Source organism: Psittacula echo, assembly GCF_963264785.1.
Source record: "Psittacula echo genome assembly, chromosome: 7".
NCBI lineage: Eukaryota > Metazoa > Chordata > Aves > Psittaciformes > Psittacidae > Psittacula > Psittacula echo.
In genome coordinates, this window is record NC_137740.1 from 36,381,947 (window position 1) to 36,396,390 (window position 14,444).

General features: G+C 37.7%; 1 protein-coding gene across 1 annotated transcript in view; it reads left to right on the forward strand.

Moving 5' to 3' along the window:
• Positions 1–4,471: 4,471 nt before the first annotated feature.
• The window catches only part of SI (sucrase-isomaltase), a gene marked incomplete at both ends in the record, with an annotated part of 61,131 nt that continues 51,158 nt past the window's right edge, over positions 4,472–14,444 (forward strand). The window contains 5 exons of the mRNA XM_080622299.1: positions 4,472–4,595; positions 6,088–6,161; positions 10,263–10,383; positions 10,472–10,581; positions 11,250–11,401. Coding sequence (XP_080478425.1) covers positions 4,472–4,595; positions 6,088–6,161; positions 10,263–10,383; positions 10,472–10,581; positions 11,250–11,401 — 581 coding nt within the window. The remainder of the gene's footprint in view (positions 4,596–6,087; positions 6,162–10,262; positions 10,384–10,471; positions 10,582–11,249; positions 11,402–14,444) is intronic.

A 14,444-nucleotide genomic window follows, 5' to 3' on the forward strand; every position in this document is an offset into this window, starting at 1 on the left:
CTTGGTGATTGATAATGTAAGTTTGTAGCACCGTAAATTCAGGAAAGCACTTAAGCAAATGGTTATATTGATGACAGGGTGACTGTGGACGTGCTTAAATGAAACACATGGTCATATGCTTTGATGGACTGAGTACTTTCCTGGAACAGGTAAATGAAGATATAAACCTTGGAAAAGAGATATACATCAAATAAAAACCCCAGGCCTCCCAAACCATTGATATCTTCATAATCCATGTGAAACCATTTACTTCTTAATATGCACTCATAAAGTGAGATATTTAGCCATATTGAGAGGGATGTTAGAATTGCATTTCCAGAGCTTATTTGCACACGTGTAAATATGCATGATGTTACAACGAAATAGAAAGAGTGAGATAACTAAATAACAGGCTGCATTTCGAAACTAGAGTTTTTTTCCCTATAATAGTTTCCCTATAATAAGTTGGGTTTTTTTCCCTATAATCTCTTATATCTTTTTCTTCTGCTATTGACTTTTATTGTTAGTATCACATGAAATCTATTTATATTAATTATACAATCATGAAGTCACAGATGGTTTGGTTGGAAGGTACCTTAAAGATCATCTAGTTCCAACTGCCCCACAATGGACAGGAACACCTTCCACTAGACCAGATTGCTCCAAGCCCTATCCAACCTGGCCTTGAACACTTCCAGGGATAAGGCAGCCACAGCTTCTCTGGGCACCCTGTTGCAATGTCTCACTCCCCTCACAGTGAAGCATATTAGTATTTTATATTGAAATTAATACTTCATAATTAATTCCTTAAAAAGTTTTAATGGTCATAAAATGGATTCTGTCTTACAGCTATTTTAATAGCTCTTTTCCTCATTTGGGAACCTTTAAAAACATTGTGTGGTGCTTAAAGCACAAAGTTTAGATGAATGTGAAGGTTCGATGAAGGTTCTAGTAACAAAGACATGGAGAAGGAAGAGAATAAAACATTGTTTAGTCTTGCAAAATGGATCAGCTTATTAGCATTTTATGCCTTCTTTTCTCTCATTTGCAGAATCTCATGTGTGATTGAACCAAAGTATTATTAATCAACCAGCCATTCCTAGGCTACAATAATCACAGTAACTATGTTTAGTCCAAAGAGTCTCTGCAATCTGCCTGTAATTATGCATGTACCTGCCATTGGTAGATCAGCTAGCAAACAGTGCAATGAACTGATAACAGCAAAGGATAAAGCATCGGTTTTGGCGTTGAGCTTTACATATCAAGAGCAGCAGATGAAGAAACCAGAGGGGCTTTAAGGTATGTATGTCATTCATTTTACTGCATTCAAATTTCTGGACACCTTTTCCTCACTTTTGAGTGCACATCATGCAACAGAACTTACATTTATAAATTATAAAACCTTATTTCCAAAGTCTTAGGTCTTGGAGAAGATCATGAGAAGGAAAGAAGTGAAACACAATGTTATAGTTGAGGGAGGGGGAAGCTTTATGCAAGAACTCTAATTTTTTAGAAAAAATAATGGGTTTTTAAATTTTATTTTATATAAATTGGGGTTTTTTAGTTAACATATAGTCAGGCAATATTAAACGGAACTCAGGAGAGGGACTGCTGAAGTATCATTTCCTCATTGTAAGGTACTCGCCTTAAGATGTATGCTTATCAATATACAGTGTAGTTGTAGACTTTAAGTACAATATTCCCTGGGAAGTAGCAATAAACATAATATGAAAAATGGCTACAAATTTTGTATTAATGGAGAAAATATCAATAGCACTATATTATTTACAAAAGCTTTTTTATTAATTACCATACTGAAAAACACTTAGTTATCCGAGTACTAGCTTTACTCTTCTGGGGACTGTTGATAGGACATGCCCTGGTTTCAGCTGGGACAAAGTTAATTTTTCTCCTAGTGGCTGGCACAGTGCTGTGTTTTGGATTTAGGAAGAGAATAATATTGCTAATGCAATGATGTTGTAGTTGTTGCTGAGCAGTGCTTATACAAAGTTAAGGACTTTTCAGCTTATCATACCATCCTGCCAGCGAGTAGGCTTGGGGGTGTACAAGAAGCTGGAGGGCTGCACAGCCAGGACAGCTGACTCCAACTACCCAAAGGGTTATTTCATGCCATATGGCATCATGCTGAACAAGAAAATGGGGGGGAGTTGGCAGGCAGATGGCAGTCTGCTGGCCAGGGACTGACTGAAAATTAGTCAGTGGGTGGTGAGCAATTGCTCTGTGAATAACATGTTTTGTATATTCTTTTGTCACTAGTATGATTTTCCATTCTTTTTATGTCCTTTTTAAAATGTTTTTATCTCAACCCATGAGTTTTACTTTTCTTCTGAATCTCTTCCCCCATCCCACTACAAGGGAGTGAGTGAGAGGCTGTGTGGTGTTGAGCTGCCTGCGGGGTTAAACCATGACAGTCCTTTTTGGCCTCCAACATGGGACAGGATTGAGATAATGATAGGCCTGATCAAAGAGTGTTAAAATGAGTTTGATATAAGCATTCATTGTAATAGTCACTGGTCACAGTTGTTGCACGTGTTTTCAAAATTGCGTTATGCAACACCTTGCTTGTTGCCTATGTTCCCTGTTGTGTTGTTTATTACCTCTGAGAGCTGGGCTAAGGTTATCATTTTGCTGTACTTATGATGTGATAAAATTATAATTCATGAGACTAATCTGGTATTTGTACTCAGCACTGCCCTCATCTCTATAAAGATGAGTATAAGCCTGTAGTAGACACTGGTTCACAGTGTACCACAATGCCATCAAAATATCTAGGGGCAGAACAAGTTTCTATTTTTGGATGGACAGGTGAATCCCAACAGCTAGCTGTACTAGAGGCTGAAATTGGCCTGACTGAGGAGTGGCAAAAGCACACCATTGTGACTGGCATCCTTGTTATAGACTGTCTCAGGAAAAGGTATTTCAAGGACCCAAAAGGATACTGGTGGGCTTTTTGGTATAGCTGCCTTGGAGATGGAGGAAATAAAGCAGCTGTCTACCTTGCCTGGCCACTCAGAGGACTGTTTTGTGGGGTTGCTGAAGTTTGAAGAAAATAGAATCATAGAATCAACTAGGTTGGAGAAGACTTTTAAGATCATCAAGTGCTGATCACTACCACAATGATACACTAGAGATAATATCATACCAACCGAGATTCCCTGATTCCCATCCATAATCTGATTTATTGACTGGAGAGTCAAGGAGTGATCAGCGGGACCTGCTCAACCTCTAGCAGTCCCATATGGCCAGTACAAAAGTCTAGAGGAGAGTGGATACTAACAGTGGACTATTGTGGCCTGAATGAAGTCATGCTGCCACTGAGTGTGGCCATTTCAGACATGCTAGAACTTCAATGTGAACTGAAGTCAAAGGCAGCCAAGTCATATGCCACAACTGGTACTGCCAATGTGTTTTTCTCAATCCATTTGGCAGTAGAGTGCAGGCCAGAGTTTGCTTTCACCTAAAGGGGCATCCAGTATACCTGGAATTGACTACATCAGGGTTGGAAACACAGCCCTACCATCTGCCATGGACTGATCTAGACTGCACTGGAATAGGGGCAAGCACTGGAACATGTGCAGTATATTGATGATATAATTTTGTGAGGCAACATGGCAGAAGAGGATTTTGAGATAGGGTGCTCTGAGTGCTGGAGATTAGTTTTAATTAGTTTTATTGCTGGTGCTCAGTTTAATGTTAAGAGCATAGTACTGTTTTTTGCACAGGGCTGAGCAGCTGCCTCTGCAGCTAGCACAAGCCTCTTAGTGGAGCAAGCTTTGCTCCACTGTGCCTCACAGTAAAAAAGAGCAATATTGGTAAAAAGATTACATTTACACAGGATTTTAAGACAAGTTTATGAGCATATGCTCCCTCATTTCAGTTGTGATTTCAGTAGCAACCAGTGTACCACTGCCTCAGATATGATATATTCTCCCACATTACAAAGAAGTGACTTACCCTGTTATCTATGTTTTATCTTTCCCAAGTGTCACAAGCATGGTCTCATAGCTCATTAGAGGTTTTTGTCAAGTATGTTTTTAACAAATCTACATCCTCCTTTATAAAACAGGGTGGAAAGAAATCTTAGAGGGGAAATATAAACAAACAGAAGGAAGAGGATTCTGATAGTTTTCTGTTTCAGGAGCATTAATAACATGTAAGAAACTTCCCAGTTAATCTCAGGAGGAAATTGTTCTCTGTGTGTAAAGTGTTCTGCAGGCAACAAAATACATTTCTGTGATTGCCCACTAGTGTACTAAATAGCAATAATCTATGTTGTGTGAATTATCCTGAATTAGAGACTTATTGCATGTAGTCCTTAAGGAATGTTTTAATTAAACCCCAGGATTAGGGAACATGGTTTAAAACCTAAATTAATTTATAAATTTTGCTGATTTAGTAAAGTAGTAATGTAATTTTTGGAGTTTTCCAAGCTATTACTGGTGTTTTACCAATGGTGTTCCTCTGGGTCTAGATGGGCAAGAGGAAGTTCAGTGGACTGGAAATCACTCTGATTACCCTCTTCTGCCTGGTGGTTATCATAGCCTGTGTCCTCATTGGGCTTTTAGCATCAGGACAACCTGGAGTCAAAAGAACAGGTAAGTGGTTCCCATTGCTGCTGTAGGACCAGAGCAAAACTCAGTGAGAGGTGCTCAGCTGTGCTTCCTGAGACTATTGTAAATGCCATAGAACTTCAGTAACTAACTGTTGGCATTATTTCCATCACTGTTGGATACAGACTGTTAAGGAACATGGATATTCAAATGAGGAAAAAAAAATCACTGTAAGCACTGTAGAGTACTGACTTTCAGAATTACTGTTACGTTATCATTACCAAAAGATAATGTGAGTGAACTTATCAGATATGACATGATAAATAGCATGACTCAGAATTCATTGATATGAAAAAAACCTTCTATCTCATCCTCACAAGACTGGACTTGCCTTATAAACATAGAACTGGTATAACCTCAAAATTTTTTAATATAAAAAAGACAACACTGAAAAAAAGAAAAGGGATCTGGGAGATTCTGTAGAAGCAGCCAAATTGTGTGAAACACACATTATAACCATAACAAAATATAGTGTTTCATATTAATATATTGGTACATTAGAAACCACTTGTCTTACAGGGGTGTGATATAAAGCACCCTGATTTACATATAGTTCCATTATGTAAGAATAATTCCACTTAAATGCCAGGATTGAAGCAGAAAGCTTGGAGGTAGAAATAGCAGTAAAATAAAAACTATTGCTAATGCACAACCAACACTTTTGTGTTATAGTAAAACTGCTCATACAGACTAATATGTGCAGATTTTCTGCCTGCTTTTGTCACAAGATGAGGAGGAGTCTGCCTGAGAAAAAAGTACAAGTGTGCATGTTGCAGACAAAGCAAACAGGTGACTCCATGTATTTGAGTGCATCTCAGTCTGAGACGAGATTTCTGCACTTGGTAGTTCTCATTCAAATATATACAATGTTCCAAAATACATGTAAAATAACTTTCAATGATTGGAGCAACTGAAACCCACCTTTGGGTCCCCTTTTTTCAGCTAAAGTTGCCATGAGGTCACCTTAAATTCAGTGAAATATAGCAGAGCATCTTAATGGAGCTTTATGGTGCTTTTACCTGAGGCTCTAATTCAAGCTCGAGTGGAAGAACAGTATTTCAGAGCCAGGAGCACATGAGAGAGCAGCAGCACAGTACCACTTAAGATAAACAAAAGTCCTTTCAATTTTAATTTATCATGTATTTTTACAAGCAGTAATGCATATTGAGCTACAGGACTTTCTGAAAACTGGAGTAATGTATACCTTAAGAAATAAATTTATCAAAGTCATCCGTATTTTTAAGAACTTTAAAGTGAAATTGTCATACCTTTATCTGAAATAGTTGTGTGCAATTTTTCAAAGGTAAGAATAAATTCCATTAGCAACAGTTTACACTCATTTAAATCAATATTAAAGTTAGAGTTTCAAGATGCTGAGAAATAACCAGTAGAAGCATTTAATGAGTAAGGATGTAGCCAAGTTATTGCTACATTTTGGAAATCCTGGTAATAACCCATTAATTTCTTTCCTTAACAGAATTTTCACCAGAATGTCCGAACTTACTAATATCAGAGAGAATTGACTGCATCCCGGATCAAGAAGCAACCAAGGTCTAAAAGCATTCCAGAAAAAAAATTAAAAAATAGGGTTTTTCCGATAAACCTCAGGCTTAATTATAGGAAACTTAACTTGTCTCTGTCGGTTGTTTTCTTAACCTTTTTTAATGTATGATTGTCTGAACACTTTGCAGAGAACTGTAGCTCCTGTTTAACTCTCTTCAGTCTGTTGACAGAACATCCGATCTTTCTAGCCACTGTAGCAGTTTGCTGTCAAAGATTGAAGATCATGTCAAAGTACACGCCAGCAGTTTGGTTTTGGTATAGATGGAAACAAAATCAGTCAGACATCAAAGAGTTAAAAAAGTCACTTTTTACTTTCAAAAACTTTGAAGAGTTTATTTTTGTCTGATGGTCAAGTACTAGCATTTATAATCATTGAGAAATAGCAGATGAAGATGCAGTTTACCCAGATGCACAAGACTTTTACAATGTAAGAGACATGGTCACAGTTTCTTTTCAGAACCAACTTGAATGTCATAGTCTTCCTTTCTTGGTTGTGGTGTCTTTTACCTGTGAGAGCACAGAGTTTAGAAATAGGCTTTTGGCTTAAGAATCTATGAGTTAAGATTCCCAGTTAAAAGTATCATCTTAATTTTTCAGTGCTTTCATATTTAGAATGTTTTTATTGTGGTTGGTCTTGAATGGCTATTATTGTTTATTATCATCATTATTTTTTATCTTTATTATGGGTATTCTTATTTTCTGATGAAAGCTGTAGGATATCTGGCATCTTTCTTTGGTTTAGTGGGGCAGCTTAGGAGAAAAAATAGTGCTTATACTATGATGTGTGATGTTTATGCCATTCGCAGGGGTATAAAAAATTATTAACCAGCTGTCTCAATTTCTGAAGAAATTCCCAGTCTAATTTCAGAAATGACAGTTGGTAAAGCTTCTGTTATGTCATGGGTTTTGTTATGATATATAGCTCAATAAAGTCCTGTGGATGAACAAGTTAGTAAAAGGTTCAGATCACACAGCTTGTTCCTTTACTGTTTTGGTTACTTCATTCCCCTAGGAGCAAGCACACGATGGTAGAAGCAGTCGTGCAGATCACTTTAATCTTTAATTGCTACCAGTCACCCCACACTAAGTGCTGCACTCATCATTCAGTACAGGAAACTATTTTGCTCTGGTTGCAACTATAAGCCTCATTGTAAGTCTGCCCTTGCTTTTTACTATCACTGACTAGAAAGAATCAAAAAAAAATAAAATTCAAGATATCAGCAAGGGCCAGATGCAGATGTGAACACTGAGGTAGGTGCTCTGGTATTAGAGGTAAAAGAAATGATTCCTGAATCTGTACTTTCCTTAGTGAAGACCAGGCAGCAAATTTCAGCAGATTATAGACAAATACCACCTTTAACTTGTGCCTTGATGAAAGCTTTTAGGTTTATGCCTGACACAAGCCAGAGTCCCACACCAGTGTGTCCATTCATTCCATATAAATTTTCTCCTGGAAACATTTTGTTTGGTTTGCTTGTCCTTCTTTAGGCTATTCTAATACAGCAAGCAGCAGAACTGTAAAATTAGAGGTACCTGCTTAGAATAAACCTGCCACGGTTTCCATCAGTGGTTTAGAGAATAAACAACAGCTGGGAAAAGTATGATTTGCCTAAGCTCATATACTAGGTTAGTGTCTGTCTCGATATCTTTATTCACTAAAGATGTCCCAGCTGAAGCCAGAAAATGAGTAGGATTACAAAAAATAGAACTATGGAAAGCAAATAGATATTTATTAACCAATTGCAGGCTTGACAAAGATAGGTATGCTGAAAGAAAGTAGATATTTATTAACTATTCACTGTTGTGGAAAATTGCCATGAAGTTTGGTTAGGCAAAAGGAATGCACCAGTAAAAAATGAACTACTATGAGCAGAGCTGGTGTGGTTTGTTATTGGACTGATACCTCTGAAAGCTTGAGGGAAGGTTGTATTGGTTTTGGTTTGGTTTATGTTTGGTTTTTTTCCTGCTGGCAGAGATTTGTTTGGATACACATGAGAGAAACATTTCAGTTCAGCAAATAGACAAGCTACTCTTTTAATCGTTGGTGCTCAGTTCAGTGTTCAGAAGCCATCTCATACTGTACCCCAGTGTAAACTGTTTTCTTATATCCAGGATTATTTCTAATGAAGCTTTGACTTTGGCTTTCTTGCATATTGGTATCTATTATGCTAGGCTTATAGCTCAGAGACTGTGATCAGCTCATGTCTTTATTCACATTAAATGATAGCTTTTATAACAGCCTCTCCAGTGTCTTTGGATGAACTCTGCTCCTTTCCTGATGTCAGGCATAACTGACCTTGCACTTCTGTATTTACTTCTTTATGCAGCAAACATGCACCATGAAAATACAGAGGTATAGCTTACAAGTCCACTAAAAGTAAGATCTTGCTAGAAGAATATCACTGGACTGGAAAGTAAATGCTGAAAATAGTAAAAAAATCATCAGAAGTAACTGGGGAAAAAGAGAAGTGTGCTTATGAAGTTGGGAATGCTGATACTTGAACTTCCAGGCTTTAAGGAAATTGGTTGTTCAAGCTATTCTGTGTTGCATGGGATAGTCACTGGTCTTAGAAGGGATAAGAGGATGGAGGTAACAACTCTGTTCTCAAGTATTTAGGATATTCTCCTATGTATGCAGTAACTGAAGTAAGAGAGCAAAGCTGTGATCTCTGCAGTCTTGGAGAGGATTAGCTCTTTCATTTACTCTGAAATAGTTTATAAAATATGAAATATGGAGTTCTCGTGGTGGTAGTTGAGAAGGTGGAAAGTAAGCATGGGTTTTTCACAGCCTTAGAAAGTGCATTCATTTGTGGATTGATGTGAGGGAAAATGAGTCACAATATCTCTCATGCAACCATGATTTTTGTTTGGAACCTAATGAAAACGACAGCAGGCATGTTTTCTGATGTGATGAGTCCAGGGCAGAGAGACAAACATTTATCTATTTGGTGAATATGGGGTTTATCTTGAGTGGGTTTTGCAGATTTCTGTGCTCCATGCAATCAAAATATGAAATAAATATGCTAAGACTTCTGAAGCCAGTGGGTCTGTGAGCTCCCTCTATGCTTTCCCTCAGCACATGCATGGTTTCCAGGCTGGAGCTGACTTATCTTTGCTCTGTTCAGTGGCTGAGAAAAGCATTTGACCTGTACTGACCAGGTTGGGCTTTGCAACCCAAAATCAAGTGCACAAAGGACAGCAGCAATGGAGATTTTTGGACTATCTCCACCTATTTAAAGCTGCAGAATATTTTAAATAAGCATGACACAAACACCAAAAACATTTGAACACAATCAAATGAAGGCAGAAACAGCTGTTAGGCAGCAGGTGGAGGAAAAAGTCTTGAAGATCTCCATGTTGGATTTGAATACTTGATATCATTTATGGACCCTGCCCTTTGCCATGAGTGATTTATTGTATTACCACTGCCTTTTGCCCTAAGAAAGGCATTGGGTTTTTAAGGTGAGAAAATGTATGGAAACTCAGTGATGTATTACTCATATCTTATCTTCAAACATAAAAGTCACTCAAACAGTGCATGAATAAGTTAATTTCTAACAACAAAGCAAAGAAACAGTAGCTTATTAAACTACTGGAAGGTAGTATAAAGGTTGGTGCTACTACATTGACATATGCTTTGAACAACAGGTTAATTTGTTTGAGACTTTTTGGGGAAAAATGTTGATTTATCTCAATTTGAGGTTCTGCAAAACCAATCTAAACATATCTGTTATTAAAAAATTACACTAAATGTAGATATTGCACATAATGATCAATTTTGCTTATGTAGATATTTAACCAGATGTTTACCAGATGTTAAAAAGTACATTTTTCCTGTGGATCTAGTGGTTTTAAGAAAGAATGGATGTCTAATAAGCAAGTTTCTACTCTAAATCCAGAAAAGAACCTTTTCTATATATCACATTTGATGCCAAAGTATTCACTCATTAGAGTTTCAGAGAAGGAGTTGATCTGATTTCAGATATTATTGAGGTTTCTGGTGTTCTAGGTAAAATGCACTCTATGTGCATTTTAACTGGTTTAGTATAAAGGGTTTATTTGTCAGCCTATTTTTGTCTCTCATGTCAGAGCACCTGCAATCTGCGTGGCTGCTGTTGGAGTCCTCAGAGCGATACGAGTGTGCCCTGGTGTTTTTTCTCTTCAAACCACGGATACAAAGTGGATGGGTCGACAAGAACAACACAGGCAGGTAAGCTATAGGCTGTGCTCCTTAATTTAAGCATGTGCTGATGTCTGATTCAACACAACAACTTTGCAACATGTGCTTTTTTTGCAAGGATTTGAGACTACATTAACAAGGCTGCCATCACCTTCTCTCTTTGGAAATGATATCAACACTGTCCTCCTCACAGGAGAGTATCAGACACCAAATCGCTTCCACTTCAAGGTTAATCTTTTTTCTATGCTGTTTAAGGTTCATGTTCAGTGAAAGATTTTAGGCTGTCTGTTACTGTGCAGTCAGATTAGGAGGGCTGGATTAATCCTTCTGAAGCACTCTTATGAATTCACACTGCTCAGCTCAGCTCCTTCTTTCCTTGTCCTCTCTGCTGTCACAATACGTCAGGTTAATGAATGTTTAGCACAGTGGGGTTTCTGCATAAAAAATTGATGAGACCTTTGAAAAGCTCAGCTTTTGTATAATCTACCTTTCTTCCTCGTTGTAGGATATTTTGGGGCTTTATTTACTCACTTTTTATTTATGGCCTGGGCATATATCTCAGTCATTTTGACAGACAGTGTTAACTCTTCAATTATTTCTGCTTTCTATGGAAAACTCAAAAGTAGATGCCATGACTGTGGGGTATCGATGGGTTGTAGAAGACCTTCCTCTTGCAGTGGGTTCTTGCTGAGCTAGGGAAACACAGAGTCAAGTGTGACAGAAATGGCTGAAAATACGTGATAAAAGTTGGAAGTGAACAGGAATGAAGGCAGAACAGGAGACTGGGATAGGGACAGCAATATCATAAGTCAGAACTATATATTAACACGGGAAACAATTTGAATTAGACATTAGTTTTTAAAAGCCCAACACTTCTGTTGTTTAAATATGCACAGATCACTGATCCTAGAACACAAAGATTTGAAGTCCCTCATGAACATGTGGGATCTTTCACTGGATCTGCAGCCTCCAATTTAAACTACAAAGTGGATGTGAAGCAGAACCCCTTTGGCATCGTGGTGACTAGAGTGAGCAACGGTAGAGTGCTGTAAGTAGTATTGGTGCCTTTTTTGAATAACACAGATGTCACTGTTTTTCTCTGAAAGCCCATGTTACCACACAAGCAATGTATGCCCAAGGTGTGAGGTGCCCTTTAGCACATGTAGTGTACTTCTCTTTGTTTGACTGATGAATGCTCTGCAAGGACTCTAGCTGTTCCTTTGCAAATAAATTCTGTAATATGGAGAGCTCTGCCTGAAAGATTTAGGTCTGTTTCTTTGTTCACTTTCTCCTAATACTAAGGAAATCTTTACAGCTCCTTTGTGCCATCATTACAGGGATTTTTATTATCCCAAGGGCTCCTTGCCAGTGCTTCAAATCTCATGGGAACATTCTTCATTGCTTCTTTTATCTTATTTGTGGCAATCATGCTGAAGCCCTCAATTGCCAAAACCAGGTTGCCCTTTGGACCTATGATATCCAAGAATAGCTGGTTCAAGCCCCTTATAAGCTGGTCATGTAACACTCCAAGTAAAATATTCGATGGATTTGTACATTGACTGTAGGTTCTAAAAAGGAATAAATAAAACAAGCCTACAAACCTAACGACATAGCTCCAAGACCTGTTAGAAAGGGCAAGTGTCAGGATGAACGTGATTATTAAATCAGTCCAAGAATGATTACCTGTCATAGTCATAGGCCAGTTGGATTATCAATGCTTCAAGTTTAATTAATTAGCGATTACTTCTGTGCTCTTGTTAGTATTGTTTCCTTGTTTAGAATCCTCTCTAATGATTGATTTGCAATTACAGACAGCACGAAAGATGGACTTGGCATTCAGTAGTACGTGACTGATTAAAGAGGTATATTGAGGGAGAATAAGAAACCTATTCCAATAGAAGCACGTTGAAGCAGTGCTCTGGAGGACTGTCTACACTTTCAATAGGTTTTTGTTTAATTTTATAAAAGTGGATGCAATTTTGTCTCTAAAGAAGAAAATGACAATGATGCTTGACTCTGAGTTTGAGCATCTTAAACACAGCTGATGTTAGCGTGGGATAAAAGCAGCCCCTTATAGAAAAATCCTTGATACATTTGTTTACACAAGATGAGGGCATTCCCTCAACTCTTAAAAAAACAAACAAAAGGGAGGCTTAATTGGAAGAGTGGGGATCAATGTGTTATTACAGCTCATTGTAAAAATCCTAATCATCCAGATACTTATAAAGTCTATGACCTGACATCATCATTTAGTGTACTTCAGCTCCCCAAAAGAGTTGGAACTCTGATAGATCTATTGCCATCACAATTTACACGAAAACCTAAGAGATTGACATGGTTTCATGGGAAATACAAACTTCTTCCTCGGGAAAGCAGGTTTCAGTACAGTTTGTGAGCAGATGGGCAAGATAGTCCTTGTAATCATTACAAGTGGACAGAAATGTACCAGATGAGGTCTTGACCTTTGAACCACTTCTCAAGTTTTAGCAGTTTAAATTAAAAAAAAAAAAAAATAAAAAATAAAGGTAAATGAGCAGAGTAAAAGTTGCAAGACCAAACTCCCCAGTTTTTGTTGCTTGTTTGTGAGCTGTTTGTGATTATACTGTGTATTGAATTGTTTAAGGGTCTCTTTAAGCATCTAAGATTTTCAGGATAATGAGATACTTAAAGTGATAAGTATTGCTATAGTTTACTAATACCTCTGAAGTGATGAAGTCCTTTAAAAAAAATGTGCCTGAGTTTGCATGAAATCAAGAAGTTACATTCCTCTGTACAAATATCATGACTGTTAAAAGTCACAAATATCACAGGAAAATAAACTTGCAAAGAGTTTCTAATTACAACTAGATAAAGTGAATAAATAAAAGCATATTCCTTTGAAATTGTGTATGATGTTAATATACATCAAGGTAGTTTGCCACCTCAAATAATGTAATTTTCTCTGCTTTTGAGGAAAGATGGCATTTCAGCAGATCCCTATAAGATCTTGGATTATGAAGCTGAAGTTAACATTCAAATCTGAGGATCAGCTTCATTCCAATTGCTTTCTGCTTTAAATCTGGTTTAATTCACAATTACTTTCTATTTATGATTGTTTCATTTTAAGAGTGATGACTGATTGAAATTGAAACTACTTCCAGGTAGGGGTCAATTTTGACACATTTGCCAACTGGAAATGTTCAAAATTTTAGAGGAATGAAAAAGTAAAATGAACATGATGAATTTCAAAAGGAATGAAATTGAATGGCTTGATTGCTTCTATGAGTTCTGGGAGACCCTTTCCCAGGATGATATTTAGTGTTGCTTAGGAAATACAAAGCAGTTAAAACATTCTGGTGCACTTCACTTATTAGGGAGCTATTTAATTGCATCGCTAAAATCAATGTGCCCAAAATCTCAGCATGTACATGACAGGAAATGACCACATTTTGGTGGTGGTGTGAGCACACACCTGGCTGTATAAAAACGTCCCTATGGGTGGTCCTCTCTATCCATCAAGAGGAGGATGCAAGATGCCCAAGAGGAGGTAAGATGCCCAAGGGAGCCTTTTTGGCACTGCTGGGGACTGCAGACAGGGTCACAACCTGAAGTATTGCTGGTCAAGGGAGTCTAGAGTCTGGCTGACCATTATAGTTGCAACAGCATAGCAGAGCTAAAGGAAGGAGAGTGGCTCAATGTGTCTACTGCCTTGCAGTGTGCTGATCCTTGGTGCACCCTGTTGCAGAAAATGGACTGCTTCCCGCTGCTCTCTGCCTCAGCACCGCTCAGATTTCCCCACTGTTTCCCAAGTCCTTCCCATAGAAATAAGGAATAAAATTAGGTTTGGCTGCGTATTTAAAGCTCTCATCATCCTTGTTTGGAACAGGAATTGTTTGTCTGTAATGAAAGGGAATGGTGAAAGGTGCAAAATGAAATCAACAGAAGAAACTTCATTAATGAAATTGACTTTTACTGTCTGTTTTGGTATTAGATGTAAAGCAGAAATATTCATCTCTGGCTTGTTCTGTTTGTACAGATGTATACAGCAGTCTCTGTATGTATTTCCAATAGCACCAACTTCATGTTCCTTAAAGAGCTTAGCAGTTACTTTA